Here is a 22,892-nt window from a genome sequence, read left to right on the forward strand (position 1 = left end):
GATGTATGAAAGTGGAAAAAGTGTTTTCACTAATGAAAATAACATTTGACCTGAGTTTTGCCTTGGACATCTACGTTCTTGGACAAATTTTTCAACCTTTCTTATTTAGCTTTCTCATCCCACCCAGCAGAAGTGTGTCATCAGCTCATAAATAGTTGTGATTCTCTTGAACAGCAGATTGTTTTTTAATCTTAAGGCCATTGTATATCAGCAAACAGATTATCTCAATTCATGTTGGCTGCTAGAGAGTTTAGATAAAATTTGGCCAATCTCTAGCAAATGCCTACCGTTTTATAGCATATACTTTGTATCTTAAGCTCCGTCCCAGCTCTGACTAACCTCCTTCTGCTTATTTCTTCCTTAGCTTAATTTTTCTAACCTGTATTTATTTTTGTATAATTTTAATCTATGGAATCTGTCTTAAATTCTTCCTGGAACAGTGTGAGGTGGGGCATGCAATAAAACGATGCCCATTTCTCAAAGCTGTTGCAGTGTTTGTCATGAGCAATACAGATTGTAGGTATTTTTTTTTAACTGAATAAATAGTTTTACTGAATAAATAGTTTCTTTTTTACTGAATAAAAGAATATTGGTTATAGCTGCTTTCAGCTGAAGAAAGTTTAAACAGAATTTGGTTTTAAAGGGAAGATTCAGTTTCAGAAGAGTAGACTGGCCGCGTGTCCAGAGGTTTTCTATAGTTTATATAAAGATAAATGAGTATATATGGGAGATTCGTTTCCTTTCAGCCTTACATATGGTGAAATACGTTACTCATCTCTATGAAGGTGTCCATCTGTCTTATATACAGCTCACAACCATTTTATGTTCACTGAGTCTTAGAAATGTATTAATGGAGTCTTCCGAAATGTATTAATGGAGTCAGTGTAATGTGTCTTTGTAGAGGCTATCTTATATCCTCTACACATATTTAAATGAACTAGGTACAGTGAATGGAATTAGATGTTTATAAAATTTGTATAATTGTGCTGATGATTTACATTTAAGAAGTCTCAAATTTGTAAAAGAAAAACCATGTTTAACTGGTATAAATTGTTTCATGAACTCAGAATTCAAATATGGTCTCTAGGTTTTGTGGGTTTTTTTTTTTTTTTTAAGAATTATTTATTTATTTGCAAGAGAGAACACGAATGGGAGGGGCAAGGGAGAGGGAGAGAGAATCTCAAGCAGACACTGTGCTGAGCACAGAGCCGGATTTGGAGCTTGATTTCACAACCCTGAGATCATGACCTGATCTGAAACCAAGAGTTGGATGCCTAACTGTCACTAGTACTTTTTAAATTAATCACTCAAACATCCTCTTGCTATATGAGTAGAAAGTACAACATCTTCCTCTTGGAATTTCTACTCCCCTCTAAGTTGTCCCAAGAGTGTCATTGACTTACATAGACCAAAAAGGTTAATCAGTGACTTTCATATCCAAGATGTAGTGTGTGCATATGTCTGCGTGTGCATATGTGGATCCTGTTGAAGTCTACACAGTCCATGGCCCCTGGACCTCCCTGGTGTTGAAAACTAGTCTTACTCTAGCCAGTAGAAGATGCAGCTTCATTTTTGACCCAGATGCCTGTACAGGCCACCATGGTACATTAGGGAAGAATGACCTCTCTCTTCCTGTGCTAAGTTCAGTTAGGGTGTTCCATGGTGCCCCATGGTTGAGCCTCAAGATTACAGCTCTTAGGACTCAGCTCTTTCAGTTCACATCACAGTTACCTCTCAACTACTGTTCTAAAAGCAATACAAGCATTGAGTCAGGACTGGTCTTAATATCTGCAAGCTCATAACCTCAAACTACATTTCTCCTTTCCGCTGTGGGGCCCCTGTGCCATTTTTTTTTTTTTTTCTTAAAGTCCTTTCTGAAAACCTCGGAGTTATTCATCCAACCTCTAAGCAAGGCTACATGTAAGGGGGGACTCCAGGAGATCTTATTCCCAGCCTTACAAGGAAGGCTGCTTTTGGTGACTCAAAGGAAATTCACCCATCTGATGAAGATTATTCCAAGGATCTCCAAGGGATTAGTATGTACTCCTCTTGCAGGTAGTGATTCCAAGGCAGTTTTCTGCCTTTTCCCTTTTAGGTGAAGTGGGGAAAAATTGAACTTAATTTCTGGTAGACACTCTGCTTCACATGTAACCAAGAGCAAGGTTTAGAGAATTTATACCGCAAGAGCTTTCATGTTTAAAATGAATAAAAAACGGCTTGAGCAAGAGAACAAATAATGAATTTAATAGAATAAGTATTGGTTGGGTGTTACAGAAATTTAAAAAATGAGCTATTTCAAGTCATGTGAAGGATTGAGAGAGGTTTCAGATGATGAATCATATTAGCAACTCAAGGGTTAGTAGAATAGAGAATTTCTCTTCATGTTAAGAATTTTTATTTATATAAACACTGTTTCTGACACACATACATATGCCGCCAAAAGAAAAGATACAGCAGAATTGCAGAACAGGAACATGTAGTACCCGAAGTTGTGGGGGGGAAATGTCCTTTCTTTAGCACAGTATTGCAGAAGGGGAGTAATCAGTTCTCAACTCTTACCAGTTTGCTTTCAGTGTTTTTGGAGCTAGGGAGTTGCCATGGAAATCATAAAATGGAAGCTGTGATAGACTTAGTATGTCTTCGTGAAGACTTCTGCTGTGAGGCAGTCTGTAGTCAGAGCCTTGCCCCCCATTCATATAGGGACTCTAGTCTAACCTAGATAATGAGGCTGTTGAGCAAGGAATGGCTCTTTGTTTCCATCAGTCTATACTTGATACTCTAGTTCCATGTTGTTAACAGGGTTGTTTCATCTGTATCTGTCTATTGTAGATGTTATAGTAGCTCATTTTCTTTGAGATTAAGAACTCCTCATGATTTTTCCTCCCAGTAAGAACCTTCTTGCTACTTCTTCCAGTGTTTTATTATTTTGTGTGTGATATTTGTTTTAAAGTTGTGTAGATGAAAGCTTATTTATATAAAAGAGGGATTGGGGAAAAGATTGATTATAGAGAAAGTTTGTTTGGATTGTTCTTCTCCAAGTGAGATGTGTGTGCTCAATGGTTATTTTTGTGTGTTTCAGGCCTTTCGGGAAGACCTGGAATGCCTTATTCAAGAACAGATGAAGAAAGGCCACAACCCAACTGGATTGCTGGCATTACAGCAGATTGCAGATTACATCATGGCCAGTTCTTTCTCGGGCTTTACTTCACCTCCCCTCAGTACGTCAGTTTTGGAAAGTTTATTAACTTTTAAAAATTCTTATTTTAATTAACATATAACATATTCTTGGTTTCAGATTATTGATTGGTCTTATATAACACCCAGTGCTCATTACATCAAGTGCCCTCCTTAATGTCCATCATCCAGATACCCCATTCCCCTGTGCTCTCCCCTCCAGCAATCCTCAGCTTGTTTCCTAAGATTAAGAGTCTCTTATGGTTTGTCTCCCTCTTTGCTTTCATCTTACTTCATTTTTTCCTCTCTTCCACTATGATCCTATGCCTTGTTTCTTAAATTCCACATATCAGCGAGATTATACAGTAACTGTCTTTCTCTGATTGGCTTATTTCACTCAGCATAACACCCTCTAGTTCTGTTCACATCTTTGCAAATAGTTTTGGAAAGTTTACAAAATTATAATTTCATCTCTACTTTGAACACTATACCTCTCTGGCAGGATACTCTGCTCTGGTCCAGTCCTTAAGTTTCTAACATCTAATACTTAGTGTTAAAATCTCTTACCTTTTCTTATCAACCAGGCGTTTGTAAGTCTATGTAAACCATAGACTTTGTAGATTATAAAAGTTATAAGACAAAGGCCCTGTCCTAGATAAATGTATAATTTTAGTTGAGACATTCCATGAATGCAAAAATGAATAACACAGCAAGATAACTATAGGGAAAAAAATTACAAAGCAGTTCATAAGAAATGTTTAATGACCTTTTAAAAGGCATCATGCTATGAACTCAGGGTTGGGATTGATTATTGGCTGAGGTGGACTGAGAAAACTATGGAAAAAAAGAGGCCTGACCTAACCAGGCTTTAGAGAATGGAGTAGTTCGAATTTGGAATGAAAGAGGATTGAAGATACTTTATTCATTTAATAATAGCTCTTTGGTAAGAGCACCAGTTTGGTGAACTGAACACTACAAGCACTTTATATCTCAGCAAGGTCAGTACGGAATTCCCTGCAGTAGCAGAACAAATACAGAGCACCAGAAGGCACTGTCAGGGACTGCTTCATGTCAGAGTCAGAGGATTGTCTTTGTGTTTTCTTTCATTTTCCTTCTCTTCCTTCATGTCGTAGGAGTGAGTGAATTCTAGTACTTTACAAATAGAGGAATGGCATAAAAAGAGACATAATGATGGAAAATGCTAAGGTTAGGCTGTATTTGTAGAACTCAAAGTGGACCAGCATGTTGGCACATACATATTCGTTAAAAGTTTTGGAAAGAGTCCCAGTGTGATGTGTAAGTGCTCTAACTAAAATAAGAGTGTGGGTACAAAAAAGAAGAGATCAATGAGAAAGGCATCGCCAAGGAAGAGTAGAAAAGACTTAGTGACAGGTTTGATGTGGTTTAGTGAGGACGGAGTGGGAAAAGAACTCTGAGTTCCAAAATCACTGTTATAGCTTGGAAGAAACATTCTATCAGAAGAAACAGAGAAATTCGAAGGTTGAGCTAGTTTGTTTTGCTCTTTCTGTAATTTTGAGTATTCGTTATGTTCCAAGCACCCTGTTAGAGATAGGGAATACAGTGATAAACAAGACGGACCAAGTTTCCTCTGCCTGTGGAGACAGAAAATAGACTAAATAAAATGGTCAGATAATAGGAAGTGCTGTGCAAATAATTAATAGATGGCGATTTGATAGGAGGAACTAGGTAATTACTTTAGATTGAATGATGAGGGAGAATCTGAGAATGTGACATTTAAACTGAGATCTGAATTGTAAGGAGCAAACCATACCGAGATCAAAAGAAAAAATTCCAGGTGAAAGGAATAAGTACAAATGTCAGGTGGAAATAAAATGAGAATGAATTCGGCAGTGTCTTCAAGGAACAAAAATTAAAGATTATGGCTGGAGAACATGGTTTTCAGGGACAAGTAGATCAAAGTGAGGTCAGAAACATAGGCAGAGGCTGGTTTATGCAGGGTTTCCCAGCCAGAGTTGGAAGTTTGGATTCTGTTCTAACTTTGAAAAGCCATTTTAAGCAGGAGGGTGATGTAGAAAGACCTCTGTAGTTTCTGGGTGAAGAATTAACTGGGAAATTTTATGGTATTATTAGACAAAAATAGGAATGTCTAGAGTTGGGGATCTCTTTGGCTTGGGAAATGAAGGAAGTTCATACTTCAGGCATGCCACAGCTGCCAAGAGCTGCCGGGATATGGGAGCATTTGGAAATACAGTCCTGGAGCTTAAGAGAGTAGCTTGGCAGATGGACATAGAGAAGTGTTACTCAAATCCATGTGTGTTGATTAAATAATCATTCAGGAGGGTATAGGCAGAAGAGAAAAGAGTCTATAGGGAAAATTTCGAAAATTGGAAGAGGAAGACTTGTCAGGGAAGAGCAAAATAAGAAGAGGAGCTGTCTTGGGAGTGTTGTAGATACTACAGTGGGGAAGGGGAGCTGAGCTGCCAAGGTTGCTGGCTGGAATATACAAAGGCATGGCAGTAGGAAATTTGTGTTCCACGGTTCAGAGGTCAGGGGATAGAAGTCGGTCCGTTTGGCTGGAAGATTTATGTTGTGTTGTGGAAAGTAGTTAAAGTTGGCAGGGAAAGTAGGAGATCAATTCATGGCTGCCTCTGAAATTTTGTTAGAAATTATACTGTTTTATATGGCTTACATATTGAAACTATTTTTTTGAATTAGTTAGAACATTTCACAGTGAAAAGATCTCACATTAGCATGTTGACTTGGGCCTTCCGTTTAAATGTTCTGATAGCCCAGAGCTCAGATTCTCACATGGCAACAGCTGACTGCAGAATGCTAGCTGCCCCTTGAGCCCAGGCTTGTGATCTCTCTGGTAGCCCAGAGGCTGCAGCTGGCCCTGTTTAGGCACTTACATGAATTTCCTGGCGCCTTGTTGGCTTTCACTTTGGGTTTTTGCAAAACTTAGAGCAGGGGAGTCGTGAGGCAAAAGGTGACTTTATGTGAATGGATTTACAAAGAGAGGGATTACAGGCAAGGACAAAAACGAGAAGGCTTATTGCAGACGTTACATGTGAAGCGAGGCCTGAACTCAGGGATGGAAAATGAGGAAACGTGTAAGGAAAAGGATGATGGAACCGAGTGATGAATTCCATATGGTGGCCCAGGGAAGGTTACTTGTGTGTGACACTGTGGGAATTGTAGTACCAGCAGTATCAAGACTGATGAGGAGTGAGAAGGTAAGAAAAAGCAGGGAGATAAAATCGCTTTCAAGACCTTTTAAATTTATATGTTGTTGGTTGCAGGCCGTTAGAAGCAGTGGGCTAGAGGGTGGGCAGGAGGCCTTTATCGCAGATAAAGATCAGGGTGTCTTCTGCACGGAGGTGACAGCTGGAAACTCAGGAGTCTGTAGTGTTTTCCTGGGGAAAAGTAAAACGAGAGGGGAGCCTAGGTGGAGGACTGAGCTTTGGGCTGGAGCCGCAGGTGGGAGGAGGGAAGAGAGCTGATTGAAGGAGAAAGAAGCAGCAGGTGAAGGGGAGGGAGAGGTCCAGGTGGAGTCATACCGGTCTGCAGAAGCGTTCCAGGGAAGAGATGGTAAATGGGGTCAAGGAGAACAAAGACAGAAAAAGTGGAACTTGGTCACTAAAGCCCAGGACTAGGTTTTGTTGCTCAGTGACCGCTGAAGATAGACAATGTGGTTTGAATGCATTCTTCTCTTAAATAAATTTTTGTTGAATAAATGTCAAAAGGGCTATTAGAAAAGTAGCTTTCTGTTGACATGTTTTCATCATAAAGTCAGCAATAACCTCAGTATTAACACTTTGGCCATTAGGATCATGTGACCATTCTCCCCTAGCATTGTGAGCCTGACTCCCTACCAAGTCCCTCCCTTACAAGTCCGGTACTGGACGAAATAGCAGAGATTGCTGATGTGCATTTTAACTCTCCATGTACTTCTGTGAAGGAAGATAAGCTAATGAAACATTGTGTGGACTGAGAGGTTTCACATCGTTATTTACAAGGCTGGAACTCTCCCGGACTCCGGCAGCTTCCAGGTACCGCATTACTTGATGTGACTCTCTCCACAATTTCTCCTTCTAGGTCTCGGCATGGTCACACCTATCAATGACCTTCCTGGGGCAGATACGTCCTCATACGTGAAGGGAGAAAAACTTACTCGCTGTAAGCTTGCCAGCCTGTACAGACTCGTGGACTTGTTTGGATGGGCGCAGCTGGCAAATACATATATTTCCGTGAGTTCTTTGGCTTCCGATTCCTTTTCTAAAAAATCCCAACTAGAAGGCAGCTGTACTCTTCCCACGTTTACTCATAAGTTCAGTCAGACTTCATTTTCTGAACCTAGCATTGCTGGGTTACAGCCGACTCCTGATTCAAACCTTAACTCTAAGGGAGAGCCTGCAGTTAACCTACCTTTCTTCTCCATTGGTCTGTGGTGTCCTTCTAGTGCCAACCAACTGCAGAACCTATCCACTATTCTTGGGCAGAATTTTTTCTCTCCATATTAATTACATTTGAGCATGAGTGTCACTAAAAAGCACTTGGCATAGGAAAAAAGAGGGGGTCAGGGAAGTTTCCTCCCTGGGCTTTATTTTTAAAGTATATTTTTTTCCATTATCATCTGTTTTCATGTTGTCACACTTGAAAGCCAAACAGTATTTGGAAGTAAAAAAGTACGGAATTGTGGTCACAGTGGCTCAGGTGCGGTCTTCCTTAGGGCTCTTCCCTCTCCGCCACTCCTTAGTTTCCCCTTCCATCTCTACCTCAACTCCTTCCCAGGAAGAGACTCTGTTCTCTTTCCTTTGCCCCTTTCCCCTTAATTTCCATGTTGTCAATCGAGATTGTAGTCATTACCGCATTCAGTTAATATTTTCTCATGAATGTAGTTGAGCCTGAGCAACCTTAGAACTCCCAGGATAACACTACTGGTAAGTTTCAGTAAATGAGAAACTAACGTCAGAAATTTTTAGCAAGTGCTTGCCTGTTGAGGGAAGAAAACTTTTCAAGGAACGTTTCCTGTTGCACTCCTTTAATTTCTGCTCTGTTGCTTCCTCTCAACCCGCCCCCCCCGCAATCTCTTATAGTTATTCACTGCAAATATATTCCTAGTTGTATTTGCACTGTAAAATATGAACACCTCACAGTAATTCCCTGTTTTTGTTCTTTCTCCCAGGTGAGAATAAGTAAGGAGCAAGACCACATAATAATAATTCCTAGAGGCCTGTCTTTTTCTGAAGCTACAGCCTCCAATCTGGTATAATTTTCATTCCTACATTACTTTCTTTGTTCTTCTTTGTGCTTTTCTAACAGCTTTTAGGTTTTGGTACAGGGCAGAACAAGAGAAGGTATGGATGGTAAAGGTTTGCTAATGAACAGGAAAACATTTGGAAGGTTATATTGATTTTGTAAGAAAAGCTTTTGGGGGTAAAGAAAAACAAGGTAGTTAAAAGAGACTAATAAATAAGCTGATCTTGTCAGTGAACCTGTCCATGTTTTGAAGGGAATCTTTTGAAATTTTTTCCACCCTGTATACTCTGGAATTTTTTAAAAACTCACAGAGTCTGTGTGTATTTTATGGATTTCAGCAAAGTTCCACTGGTGTGAGCAGGGGGGCTGACCGTGTAGGTTTTTTTTTTTTTTTTTTTTTTCCGTGATTGTGCTCATAGCCAGTGTCGTTGGCTTCTAGAATGGCAGGAAGTACACTGGTTCTGGGTGCTGCCGTGTTAGCAAATGGACATTTTTCCAGTGAGTTTAGTAACCTTGTCCAGACCTTTAGTGAAGAGTTTTAAGTTATTTGGCTTTTTGGAAACTACTTCTTACTAAATTCTAAGTTTTGTTGCACACTGTTTTTTGTAAATAAGGTTTAATGGGAACAAAGTCACACTCGTTTTTTGGTTTGTTTGTTTGTTGTTTTTTAACAGTTCTTCATGGCTCTACATAGCAGAGTTGAGTAGTTGCAACAGAGGCCCACAAAGTCTAAAATACTTACTGTTTGGTCTTTGACAAAAAAGTTTGCCACCTCCTGGTTTAGCTGGTAGACCAAAGATGGACTTTGATACATGTCTTTGATACATTGACACCAATTAAATATGTCTCTCTGATTTTTTCCAGGTGAAAGTCAATATAATAGGAGAAGTGGTTGATCAGGGAAGTACTAATCTGAAAATTGACCATTCAGGCTTCAGTCCCCATGCTGCAATCTATTCCACACGTCCTGATGTTAAGTGTGTAATACACATCCATACCCTTGCAACAGCAGCTGTAAGTCACTGAAGGCGAAAAGCAGCAGTGGTTCTGGGAAGGGTATTATTTTTGTGGTTTTCCTTACATGATGCTTTATTACCTACACACTTTCACACCCCATCATTCAGAATCCTACTCAAAATATTAGTTCTCTGAGTACCCAGAAAGCGAAAGTTCCTTTGGACCAAATGCTGACATTGTAAGAAACAACTGGAGAGAAAACATAGGCATTTTTAACTAATCAGTTAATAATTGGGTACTGAGTTTTTTGAAGCAAAGTTTCTTTCATAATATTTGGCATACCATTTAAATTGGCTTGTATCCCCTAAATCCGTTTTGTTTTGTTTTGTTTTGTTTCCCCCCTGGAAGAAATGATGAGCTGGAGTGGGAGATGGGCTGGAATGGTGAACACAGTGACTAGGCTAGTGCTGCTTGAGCTGACTGAAGAATCAGGTTCCTCGGAGAGTGTAATTAGTAACTAAATGTGTCCTCTTGACATGGACCCAATCAAATAGGTCTCCTCCATGAAGTGCGGGATCCTTCCAATTTCGCAAGAGTCCCTCATCCTGGGAGATATCGCCTATTATGACTACCAAGGGTCACTTGATGAACAAGAGGAGAGAATTCAACTGCAGAAAGTTCTGGGGCCAAGTTGTAAGGTACATAAGTAGAGTTTCTGTTGAAGGAGCTATTTTTGTTGCTCTTGCTGTTGATGAAAACAGTGTGAGCTATGCCAGTTATTTCAAGTGATTGCTTTGGGATTCTATTTTAGGTGCTGGTACTCAGAAATCATGGTGTGGTCGCCCTTGGAGAAACAGTTGAGGAGGCTTTTCATTATATATTTAGTGCGCAGATAGCCTGTGAGATTCAGGTAGGAAAATTATCCTCCCACACACACACTTTTTTTTTTTTAATTGCTTTGTAATTTGCTTGTTGAGTTGGGTTTTGTGTTTACTTACTTGCAAAGTCCTGTTGGCTTTCTGTTTTGTCTTTTTTTTTTTTTTTTTTCTGTTTTGCCTTTTAAGAGAAGTTCTCTTTTACTTGAATAAAAAGGATCAGCTCAGTTATCTCTTGAATTGAAAATAGGAGGGGGAAAAAAAATAAAATAGGAGGGGAAAATGTCACATATAAATGCACACACAAATCCGAGTGCTTCATAAACATCATTTTCCCCCAGTCCTGCTTTTTAAGATAGTGTAAATTTATATATCTCTGTTTATGTAGTGGTGTGGCGCTGAGAAACAGAGACAACTGTCAATCCTCAAAGATCAGATGTATTACAGCCACTTTTATAAAAAGTGTAAGAGCAGGGCCAGAAGTCTCACAAACTCTTGCAGTTTCTAACAATTGCACACCCTCAGACTTATTATAATGGGTTGGATGGTCATTAGCTACTTTTTTCCTCAGAGAAGCTGAATGTATTTTTAACAGACCTAGTTTCCATCTTCATGAAGATTATCTTGAAGCAAGTGGTAATAATCTTAATTTATTGGAAGGGCCACAGAAAAGGGGAAAAAACTTTTCTGTCAATTTTAATGTCTTAACCAACTTTTTTTTTCCGCTTTAACAGTACCTCCTCCTCTTCTCCAATGAAGCTGTGAAAAGCTTAAGATAATGACCTACTTCTGCCTAAATATCCTTAGATTCACAGTATAGTGTCTGTATTTCTTTGAAATTATAACTTTCAGGAAAAAAAAAAAAAGGATAGCCATGGGAAAACTGCAAGTTAACTTTAAAATTTGGCAAGAGAATTCAGTTTTTTGAAATCTATTAGAAGGAATGGCTCTAACTGTGTTTTCCATGAGGGAGGGTCAGAATCCTGGAAGGTATCTTTTTCAGATAGATGGAAAAGATACAGCTGCCTGTTTTCACGAGTATGTTGCCTTCTTTTTGTTGTTAGTTAATGACCTATATTATAGGTTATATAGGTTAGTTATAACCTATATAGGTTAAGTGTTACAGGTATTTGCTGAATTAAAATTATACCTTTTAAAAAATAAAAATAAATATAACTTTTTAAAGGTAAAATATTCATTATAATCTTTACAGTCTTGTGCCTGTTTTGCCATTGATTACAGGTGCGGGCATTAGCAGGGGCAGGTGGAGTAGACAATCTGCTTGTGCTGGATCCACAGAAGTATAAAGCTTTCACTTACACTGTAGCAGCATCTGGAGGAGGAGGAGTGAATATGGGTTCCCATCAAAAATGGAAAGTTGGCGAGATTGAGTTTGAAGGGCTGATGAGGACTCTGGATAATTTGGTAGGTGAAAAATTATATGTGAACTTGGATTTCATGTCTTCAGATTCAAGAGCAAATGCCTCCATTTCCCTTTGGACTATCTGGGACTCTCTTTATTCCTCTGGGAGCTGAGTTTGACCCTAGGGAGGCATTCCAGTGTAATTTTACCACATTTTTAAGAATCAAATGGTGAAACATGTCATCTTGAAACATGTCATCTTTACCCTCCTCCACTAAGGGTCAGAAGATAGATTTTCCCTCAGACCCAGAAGCAAAGACTTAAATGAGCACTGAGATCTGACTTCCAGAAAACTGGAAAATAATGAGGAAAATGTTTCTGGTCAGCAGTTTTGAAATTACCTTTGTCAGGAACAGTTGTGTGAGTGGAGATCGCATTGTCAGCTGGAATCTCTTTCAACCAGATCTTGAAATTTGCGTAATTTCAACTGTGATGTTACGTGGAGTTTATGTGGGGTTTGAAAGATATTTTCCCCTTTGTTTTTTGACAGAGGAGTCTTTTTGATTATTTGTTTAAAGGATTAGAGTCCAAATGTTGTGTTTGGTAATGTTTGGTTGCTTCAGATGTGGTTTCTTTTTCTCCCTTAGGGGTATAGAACAGGCTATGCTTACAGGCATCCTCTCATTCGAGAGAAGCCCAGGCACAAGAGTGATGTGGAAATCCCAGCAACTGTGACTGCTTTTTCCTTTGAGGATGATACAGTACCACTCTCTCCTCTCAAATACATGGCACAAAGACAGCAGCGTGAAAAAACAAGATGGCTGAACTCCCCAAATACTTACATGAAAGTGAATGTGCCTGAGGAGTCTCGGAACGGTGAAACCAGTCCCAGGACCAAAATCACAGTATGTCACTATTCTCTGTGGTTTGCCACATTACTAAACATTTTGCTTAGTTACTCGTGAATTGAATGTTCTGTTAAAAATATTGGGAAAGCAGAATATAATAATAATAATAACCTGTCATTTATCAGGTGTAAACTTTGTACAAGATACTTTGTTTTATGGGCCATAAAGGAATTTTTACTTAATTCTCTTAAGACAAAGAAGATGCTGTTTTTCTCCCCCATTTTATAGATGTGAAAACTGAGGCAGAGAAGGATTAACTAATAATCTGTGAATAGTAAAGTCATGATTTGGATGCATACAGTGACTCTGGAGCCCTCTCCTTAATCCACTATTTGATACTGCTTTGCAGTTTATATTTATACCAGTGAATCAGATCTATAAAAGTTACCAAAACATGATGATTCCAGAGTTTCATGAATTACTGCACATAGTTATCCTTAGGCAAGATCTTATAGAGAGAGACATGGGTTGTCTTACCTTTTTCAACATTTTGCTTCAGATTTGGTTTAGTTTTAGAGTGCTTATCACCAAATATCTTCTAAATACTCAAAATTGTTCATCCTATCACAAAAATCAGTAGCATTCAATATGGAAGTTCCTAGGCATCAAAGTGTTTCTCCCTAGTCTATAAGATCTTATCTCCTGGGGAGCCTGCATGGCTCAGTCAATTAAAAAACGTCTGCCTTCAGCTCAGGTCATGAACCCAGAGTCCTGGGATCAAGCCCCACATCAGGCTCCCTGTTCAGCAGGGAGGTCTGCTTCTCCCTCTGACCCTGCTCATGTTCTCTCTCTCTCTCCCTCACTCTATCAAAAAAATAAATTAAATAAATGAATAAATAAAATAAAAAATAAAATTTAAAAAATAAATACAATCTTAAGAAACCTATTTTTTTAATCTCCTAGTAAAAGAACATAATTAAACTCCTTAGTTTCCCAGAATTAATTTTATTGACAGAGACTGATGGACAGCCATTATTAATCTTGATGAATATTAGCCTTCTTTTAGGGATATAATAGGGGGTGAAGAAAAATTCTATAAGGCTCTGCCATCCCTATTCTTCTGTTGTATTATGGGTCACTACCAGATTACCCTCTCTGTAAAATGCTGGTCAGGTAATTGGCCTTTTCTGGCAACCAAAAATAAAAAATGAAGTCTCGAAAACTAAATCTTAAAAGATTCCTATGTCCTTTTTGGCGACTTAGCCATCATCAGCTGAAGAAACTTTAATGCAGGCGCCATCTCTAAATGTGAGTTAATACGAGATTAAGCTCTGTATCTGTGCTTGGAGTGTTTGAGCATCGTATTTGAAAATGCCAAAGGGAGAAAATTTAAGGAGCCATATAAATGAGTATTCATGTAAATAGTAATCACTTTTTTTGAGTGCTGATCATGAGCCTTTTTCTAACAGTGTGAGATATATAGTAATTGACCACTAAATACTGCTTAGTGAAATTCTTTAAAATATTGGCAGTGTATGCTCCCTGTCTTTGAGTCTATAAACAGTTATCAAGAACCTACCCTTTTTCCTTAACACAAAGCTTTATTCTATAAAATTTTTTGTTTCTTAGTGGATGAGAGCAGAGGACTCTTCTAAAGTTAGTAGTGGAACACCTATCAAAATTGAAGATCCAAACCAGTTTGTTCCTTTAAACACAAACCCAAATGAGGTACTAGAAAAGAGAAATAAGGTAAGATGCGGTCCTCTTTGGCCTGGGGAGGCATTTTATGTTCAAATCGCTGGTGATTAAATCTGATTAATACCAAACTTGGGGGTTTGATTAAAGAATAATTTGAAACTCATACTTTTAGCTTGTACCGAATACCTTCAGCTCTGCTAGTCAGTGGAGAGTGGGCTACCCGAGGAAGAAACATTAAACATATTGCTGCTGTATTAGCAAAAGTGAGCCCTGGCGTTAGTGGAAAATGTAGTTCTCTAACCATGTAAGACCATAGAAATCACACATGGAGAAGAGTGGAGGAGATGAATGTGAGTTGTTGGACTGATCAGAGAGGGCTTTGTGGAGACAGGAATGAAAGAGGCTCTGGGTGGTCAGATAGCAAGCCTGTGGGAAAAGAGAAAGTAAAGGTCATGTGCATAGTTGCCCCCAAGAACTTGTTACTGTATTTCAATTCAGATTCGAGAACAAAACCGGTATGACTTGAAAACAGCAGGACCACAATCTCAATTGCTCGCTGGAATTGTTGTGGATAAACCACCTTCTGTAAGTCCATAAAGCAATATGATCTTTGGTTTTGATCTACCGCACTAATTTCTTTGTTTTTTATAAATGAATATTTATGTTTACTAAAGTTAATATAAGCACAAGTTAAAAAGTCAGATAATTGCAAGACTTAAAATATCACCTTCAACTCCGAATTTTAAGGGGCAAGGATTTTCTTCTAGCATTTACCTTCATGTTTCTAAAGAGCTGCTTTTTGTTCTGCTTTTTCTTGGCCTATTAATTTTAGATCTCAATTGATTTCATTGAGCCTATGTCATCAACTGTAAGAAGTGCCATGGTTTTGTATATCACTAAAAGAGGAAAAACCCTCACAATTAAAATTGTAGGAAGCCATTAATCATTAGATGAATCCTGATTTCAGAGATGAGAAAATGGGGAAAGATTATATTACAGTTTCCTTGTTAAATCAGCTTTCGGTGTTTACTGCTGAGCGAGATAGTATCCCATGATTACAGCTCCTTTCTTATACTGCTCTCTGACCCCTGGAGTTAGTAAGTCATTGTCATTGGCTTTGTATTTTGGGTGCATTGGCTTAGTTTTTCCCAAACTTCTCAAAGGAATTTTAAAGCCTTATTGTTTTCCAAAGGGTCAAAGGTAACAGGTAATCTCTCATTGCTCTGTCATTCCAGACCAGATCTAGACTGGTTGCTCTTCAGACCAGCTGCACATTCTCATCCTGAAGATTCCTCTGATTCTTGACTGTGTAGTATCCTGTTTCCTACATCCTGTCTTGCAGTTTCTTGATTTATTTCTTTATCATGAGCACATCCTCTTACTAGCTTTCTGAGAAGGGGTACACAGGAGGTAACAGCTTAAAATCCTGTGTTTTACCCTCAGATGTTCATATAATAGACACAGAATTCTAGTTAGAATAATTTACCTCAAAAACGTGGGAAGCATCACTCTGTTGTCCCCTAACTTCATGTTGAGAAGTAGAAGGGGAGTGCAGGGCCCTTTTTCATTCTTTCAGACCTCTTCTGCATCCCTCCTGTTCGGAAGTTTCACAATGATGTGCTCTCTAGTAGATTTCTTTGAGTCTTTGTTCTTAGCATTCAGTAAACCCTTTGAATCTGCAAAGTCCTATGGTTCAGTTCTGGGAATTTTTAAAATGTGTTTCTTCAATAGTTTTTTCCTTCCAGTCTCTTTCTGTCAAGATTTACTGTTTTGTTTTTTTTTTAAGACTTTATTTATTTATTTGACAGAGAGAGAGATCACAAGGAGGCAGAGAGGCAGGCAGAGAGAGAGGAAGAAACGGACTCCCTGCTGAGCAGAGAGCCCAATGCGGGACTGGATCCCAGGACCCTGAGATCATGACCTGAGCTGAAGGCAGAGGCTTAACCCACTGAGCCACCCAGGCGCCTGGTCAAGATTTACTGTTAATTGAATCTCTTTGAGCCTCTAATTTTTCTCTTTACCATTTTCTATCCCTTTGTCTTTTTTTCCTACTTTTAGGAGATTTGCTTGACTATTATCCCTCTGTTTAATTTTCTGTTTTGATACATTTTTAAAGATTTTTAAGACTTCTTACTCACTGAATGTTTCTTTTTTAAATAATATCCTGGTCTTTTTCATGGATACAGCATTTTCTCTTACTGCTCTAAGGGAATCAATTTAAGATTTTCTTGAGCTACCTTTATTTTCCTTGTTCTTCTAAGTTCTCTTTTTGTCGTTTCCTAGTTTTTCCCTTCCATATTGGAAGCACTCCTCAGGTGTCTAGTAATACATGGTAGTCTGTTTATATTTAAGAATGGGGCACTGGAGGGGCGCCTGGGTGGCTCAGTGGGTTAAGCCACTGCCTTCGGCTCAGGTCGTGATCTCAGGGTCCTGGGATCGAGTCCCGCGTTGGGCTCTCTGCTCAGCGGGGAGCCTGCTTCCTCCTCTCTCTCTCTGCCTGCCTCTCTGCCTACTTGTGATCTCTCTCTGTCAAATAAATAAATAAAATCTTTAAAAAAAAAAAAAAAAAAGAATGGGGCACTGGAAAGCCAGTCAGATGCTCTGGGTGCATGCAGAGCTTGGGAACTGATGAACTTCACACTGTAGGGTCATTGGTTGTTTCTCTGGGGAATCCCCAAATGTTAATTTTGTAGTTCTTTTATCTGAGGCCATTTATCTACAGAATTCTTCAGGCTCCTACCATTCTCCCACCATCATTCTGAGAGCCTTCAGCTATGTTCTCTGCCCCCTAATCCGGTTCCAAAGAATAACCTCTGATCTGTCAATGTTTCCTCCACAAGACCATGCAATTTGAAGATGACGATCAGGCTCCACCAGCTCCTCCCAACCCCTTCAGTCATCTCACAGAAGGAGAACTTGAAGAGTATAAGAAGACAATCGAACGTAAACAGCAAGGCTTGGAAGGTTAGTTCATTTTCAGGTTAAGCCTGATAACCATAACTGCTAACAGCAGAACACCTTGAGTTGGATGATAGAAGGCAGTCAGTGTTTTGTTGTTGTTGTTGTTGTTGTTAAATGTCCTTCTGCAATTGGTTATTCTGTTATCTCTCCCAGACCTTGCTGAGTGTGGGTGGAGCTAAAATGCAGTCCCCATAGTCCATTTATGTTAACATGTAGAGAAAACAGCTTTCCTTGGAAAGCAATCTGATGGCTGGCAGAAAGTCTTCCATAGTACAGTGATACCTACAGATAAGTAAAGAATTACCAGCTAAAATAAATATCGGTATAGTAATAGATTTAAACATTACAGCATATATTGTGTGTCTTTAATAATACTTTGTAAAATCTCTCTTGTTGAGAGAGAGATTGGTATCACAAGGTACCAATACTATCTCAAAAGCGAACTGCCAAAATTTTGATGTGACTTTCTTTAAACACACGGGCACTCTTATGAGGTTGAGTTTTTCTGACTTTAGGACCCTAAGTAAAATTATATTTAAAAGTTTGTGAAACCCCAGCTAATTAAATATTAACTCCCTTCTTCTCAAAAATAAATTCTTTATAGCAGGGGTTCTCAATCTTGGGTCTTTGGCTAAACTCCAGACAGTCCATGAGCCATCTGAAAAATATATGCTTAATTTTGTATGATACACATTTGGGGAAAGGAGGCACTCAGGGTAAAGGAGAATTCTTGTCTGTGACCCCAGAAAAATGTAAAAGCCTCTGCTTTACAGCATCTACAACATAGAGTTGAAATTTTTACCCAAGGCAGAACAGAACTAATAGAGAAATTTTGTTCATGTTAGGTATCATGTAGAAAGAATTGACCAGAGGATCATCAAGGGAACGATTTTTATCAGTATGTTAGTTGGTGCCTTTGTCACAAGAGGGAGTCGTCTTGACTCATTAATGTGGACATACGAAATGTTCTAAGTGGTGTTATTGAATTTGTTTATTCTGACATAATGTTGGAAACTTTCTCTGTTTTTCTATTTTATAAAATGTCCCTCTTTAATCTCTCATTGTTTTGAAAGCCTAAAGATGTCAGGTAATAAATACTGTACTCTAGAACCATCACCTCTTATATATATATATTTTTATAAGTAGTTTCTTCCACATTCATTATGGCCTTCTGAATTAGCTCACTAATATTGCTCTGACAGGAATCACTAATTGGATATTGTTCACAAATTCAGTGAGGCATTCTGCCCTCCTCATGAATGTAGCATCATTGGTGAGACTTCATCATTCTTTCATCAGAGACTTTTCATCACCCGGCTGCTCAGTGTATTTTGGTTTTCTAACACTCAAGCAAAAGCTAAATGCATACATATTATTTGCCTGGGCTGCGATTAGCCATGCTTCCTTACTAAGCATGTATGTAAACTTATTAGTAGCAGCCAGAAATGTTAACACATTAACCTCCTCTTAATGCATAATTATTATTCTATGGGAAAGCTAGCATGCTCAGCTCATTGCTGAAGAGTTTATCGGACGTCTGCAGGAGTTTGATGTACTAACCTCCCTGAGATCTTATGCTTCTTTGTTTTGCATGGCTTTTAACTAAACTCTCATCCAACAGATGCTGAGCAGGAATTACTCTCAGATGACGCTTCATCTGTTTCACAAATTCAGTCTCAAACTCAGTCACCGCAAAATATCCCTGAAAAATTAGAAGGTATTCACTGTAACTTCCCATAGCATTCACTGAGTTAGTCTTAAGAGTTTGTCCTCTGTCATTTGTTTTCACGTAAAGGAATTGAACTCCTGATTGCAATAAGTTTGCCATGGATTTTACTTAAAGCTCCCAATAATTTTATTTATTTATTATTTTATTAAATGGTGGGCTACATTTGTTCAGAGTTTATATTGATTTACCTTAATTTGGATCCTAGCAACCGATTAACTCTTAAGAATTTGTGAAATTAAAAGTGGTTTGTCCTACATCTTCCAGTCAGAAGCATGAAATCTTTTTCAGTTTTAATTGCCAAATGACCCCCAAATTAAAGAAAAATACATGTTGTCTTCCTCATTTGTATTGACTTGATTTACAATGAAACTGTTAAATCATCAAACCAGACTTAGCTATCCTTCATCCTTTGGTCTAATAACTTTGTGCCTTTCACCTTTATACTATGTGAGAAAATTAGCTTCCTGCTAATAGACCCATGGTCTATTAAGATAATGATTTATCTTTATTGAATTTAAAGTAATACCTTAGTACATTGCTAAAACATTTCAGTTTTATAAAATAAAACAAAGTTGTTAACTATATAAAATAACCCAAAAAAAACCCCCCACCCCCTCCCCTTTTGTAGAAAACCATGAGCTATTTTCCAAGAGCTTCATCTCCATGGAAGTGCCTGTCATGGTAGTGAATGGCAAGGATGATATGCATGATGTTGAAGATGAGCTTGCGAAGCGAGTGAGTAGGTTAACTACAAGCACGACCATAGAGAACATCGAGATTACCATTAAGTCTCCAGAAAAAATTGAAGAAGTCCTGTCACCTGAAGGCTCACCTTCCAAATCACCATCCAAGAAAAAGAAGAAATTCCGTACTCCTTCTTTTCTGAAAAAGAACAAAAAAAAGGAGAAAGTTGAAGCCTAACTAAAGTCTTTTTATAACTGTTATTACAATGTGACATTGCACATTTAAATACCACATTTAAGTTGATCATTAATATGCAGTGGTAGATAAGATTGGGGGTATGTAGCAAACTGGACTTAAGAACTGGAAAGAGATTTTACTAAAAGAAAAACATTATGAAAACAATTTCAAATTCATCTCATTTTATATGTCCAAAAAAGGTTTTGAATTTTTAAACACTTGCTAGTTTTAGTTAGCTCTGCCCTCATGAAGTATTACTATAATTCATCACAAACAGATATCTGTCTGAATTACTTCAGGCCTTCTGCATAATATCTGTTGGAAACAAATTACCAGTGAACAAGAGAGAGAATTTTTATTTCTCAACACCTACTTCACTGTGTAATCAGAATATAATTTTTTACCACGATTATTGACTGTACCTTTTGGGTTCCCATTGTTTCAGTGGGCATTAACAGAACACTTTAAAAGCTTCTAAGAATCTATAGCATTAGTATACACTGGCACATAATTTTTTTAAAGAAAAGTTTAAGAAAATATTCATTTGGAATTTTATTCATAGTATAAAATTTCCTCACCTGAAGTAACCTTCTTTGCCAAAAAAAATAAATCATTTTAGTAAACTATAATTTTTGAAAACTTCCTTTTTTATTAGTTTAGAAAGCCCCTTATTTTTCAACAAAGGGGATTTTGTACACGTAACATGGGTTATTTAGTTTAACTCTGGCAAAAATGATTTTTGTATGTTGAGATGTTTGTATACCATTCAATATAAAAGCGTCATAAGCATATTAGCCAATCATATAACAGTAGAGCACATTTGAGGCTGCTTGGTACTAAGTATACTTAAATATAATTCAAGAATCCAGGGACTTGGTATCAAAAGGGGATTAGAACATTTCAAGGTATAACTAGATTCATATTTGAACCTTATCATATATTTTTCTCTGAGTATTGCTAACAAATGAAGAAGCTCTCCTACGGTAACCAAATGAAAAGGAAGAGAGAAAGTGAAAAAGGAAGGGAACAAAAGTGGTGTCATGCAAAGAATTCTAGTTTGATAAAGATTCAGTCACGATAGGATTTAAAGCATAGTCTATTTGAAACATGTCCCAAATTGTTAAAATTCTGCTTTGCCAAAATCATATTTCTTGGTTGATATTTGAGTTTTAAAAGGGTCAGTTCCTTTTAATTTCTCTATCTTTAGAAGGCAGTACTAGAAGAAATCAGTGGGTCTGATCCCCCAGTGAGAAAACCTACCACTTGTTGATTTTGACAAAATTTTCTTACCTTACTTCAGTTAACTTCCATTCTAATGTAAATACAAATTTAAACTAGGCTTAATATAGTCGTCCCCCCCCCATCACCCAAGTGATGTCACAAATCATTGTAAAATCAATGATCTGAAATGGTCTGGGTAAAAATAATCTGAAGTGTTTCTGGAGGGTGAGTTGGGATGTAAAAAAAATCACATTGATTACAGTGTGTTCTGGGGCTGGTTCTGTTTGACTGTATGTGTATGATGATGCAAAGTTGAAACAGAGCCTGGAAATTTCATTCTAGATCTCACTAACTACTGGAATCAGTATTTTAATCTCTTAGTGGAAACTTTCAGTTGCTTAATTCTGTATTTGAGAATTTTTTATGTTCTACATCATTTATGTTGTATTACAACGTTTGTAGAAACAGTAACCTGTGAACTATGCTTTTCCATAACTTTTTAAATATATATATATCTTAAATGAATGCAATGTGCATAAATATTTTTTAAACGCAACAGTGAACTATTTGCACCTTTTGCTAATGCCTCTATTTACTTGCTTTGGCATAAAGAATGAGCCAATGAACCTCTGTGTCCTGTGGAAAATGTATAAATGTTATCTGATATTGCTCTTAGATGTAATGCTAATTAATGTTAAATCACAAATAAACAGTATTTTAAATAGATGGATTTGGTATCATGAACTTTCAGGTTTCAAGGGTGGTTGCTTAGCCTGAATTGCTTTGTGGAATATGGGGGTTTTGTTGTTTTGTTTCGTTTTTTTTTAAGTGCAGTGAGATTTTAAGTAGGACTGTTGGCTTCTGAGTAAGTAATTTCCTAGTAAATTTATTTTCAAATTAGTTGAAAATTCACTGTATTAAAAAAAGTTATTGTTTCAGCTCATATTAGATGAAGTGTTCCCCCAAGGGACTTGTTTTTTTGCCTTGAATAGCGAATGTGACCTTAACTATATCTCTGGGATCTCATGATCTTGGAAGGACTTAAGACTCTGAATCTCAGTCTCACTTCTACTATTCAGATCTATGCATGTAGAATAGAAAATGTTGCAGAATATATGCTGATTTTATTATATACATTACTCTTGTCTTTGATTTTTTAAAATGTAACTATGATAATTAAAAGAATAGAAATTAGGTTACAATTCCAGCATCTTAACATTAAAATAAATCTATTCCCTTCCAACTCTTGATGATTTATAGATACATCTCATATATATTGCTTATCATGGTGTGAATGTAATTTTATTCTGGGTTTTTTCTCCTTAGCATAATTTATTCTAGAAGATTTTCAAACTCAGTCCTTCATAGGAATGACTTCTTGTGATTTCCTTCTTCACTTTGTCCTAAAAATAGAGTGCAGGAGGGGAAATCATGTTAATTGAGGGTTCTGGTTAATTGAAGTTTTTACTATAATTACCCATTATAAAAATGAAGGGTTTAGGCAGAGAAGAATAGATTCATAGTCTTGGGCATATTTAATTATTACCCTGCCTTGTAAATAACCCTGTGGTGAAAAATTCCTGCTTTAGAAGGATACTCATTTCAGAATTCCCTTCCATAACGCAACAAAGACCATTAACTTTAGTTACATTTGAGAGTCAATATGGCATTGAAAGGTGTGCTGCCTGTGCCTTTTCTTCTAGTGTTTAGTATTTTCATTTAGCAGAGAAGAAAAAGAACCAAATGGTTCCAGTTGTGACAGCATTGGTTTCTCTTAACATTAGCTTTTAGGGTTTTTCTTTTTTCTTTCTTTCTTTTTTTTTTTTTTAACATGGGCAAAAAACATAAAGGCAAGCTGGTTATTTTTTTAACTCAAGGGTGATATGTATACTCATCCAAATTTC

General features: G+C 37.6%; 1 protein-coding gene across 7 annotated transcripts in view; it reads left to right on the forward strand.

Annotated features, from left to right (window-relative positions):
- ADD3 (adducin 3) overlaps positions 1–21,714 on the forward strand; it is a 125,060-nt gene extending 103,346 nt beyond the window's left edge. For 6 of the 7 annotated variants that reach the window (XM_032314080.1, XM_032314078.1, XM_032314076.1 and 3 more), the window contains 13 exons: positions 3,080–3,218; positions 7,252–7,403; positions 8,342–8,422; positions 9,280–9,429; positions 9,927–10,070; positions 10,184–10,282; positions 11,490–11,672; positions 12,258–12,515; positions 14,088–14,207; positions 14,655–14,741; positions 16,997–17,120; positions 18,739–18,834; positions 19,475–21,714. In XM_032314080.1, coding sequence (XP_032169971.1) covers positions 3,080–3,218; positions 7,252–7,403; positions 8,342–8,422; positions 9,280–9,429; positions 9,927–10,070; positions 10,184–10,282; positions 11,490–11,672; positions 12,258–12,515; positions 14,088–14,207; positions 14,655–14,741; positions 16,997–17,120; positions 18,739–18,834; positions 19,475–19,767 — 1,926 coding nt within the window. In that variant the 3' untranslated portion in view covers positions 19,768–21,714. The remainder of the gene's footprint in view (positions 1–3,079; positions 3,219–7,251; positions 7,404–8,341; positions 8,423–9,279; positions 9,430–9,926; positions 10,071–10,183; positions 10,283–11,489; positions 11,673–12,257; positions 12,516–14,087; positions 14,208–14,654; positions 14,742–16,996; positions 17,121–18,738; positions 18,835–19,474) is intronic. The other variant, XM_032314082.1, reaches the window with a different exon arrangement.
- The last annotated feature ends 1,178 nt before the right edge of the window (positions 21,715–22,892 follow it).

This window comes from Mustela erminea, chromosome 14 (assembly GCF_009829155.1).
Source record: "Mustela erminea isolate mMusErm1 chromosome 14, mMusErm1.Pri, whole genome shotgun sequence".
NCBI classification, from domain to species: domain Eukaryota; kingdom Metazoa; phylum Chordata; class Mammalia; order Carnivora; family Mustelidae; genus Mustela; species Mustela erminea.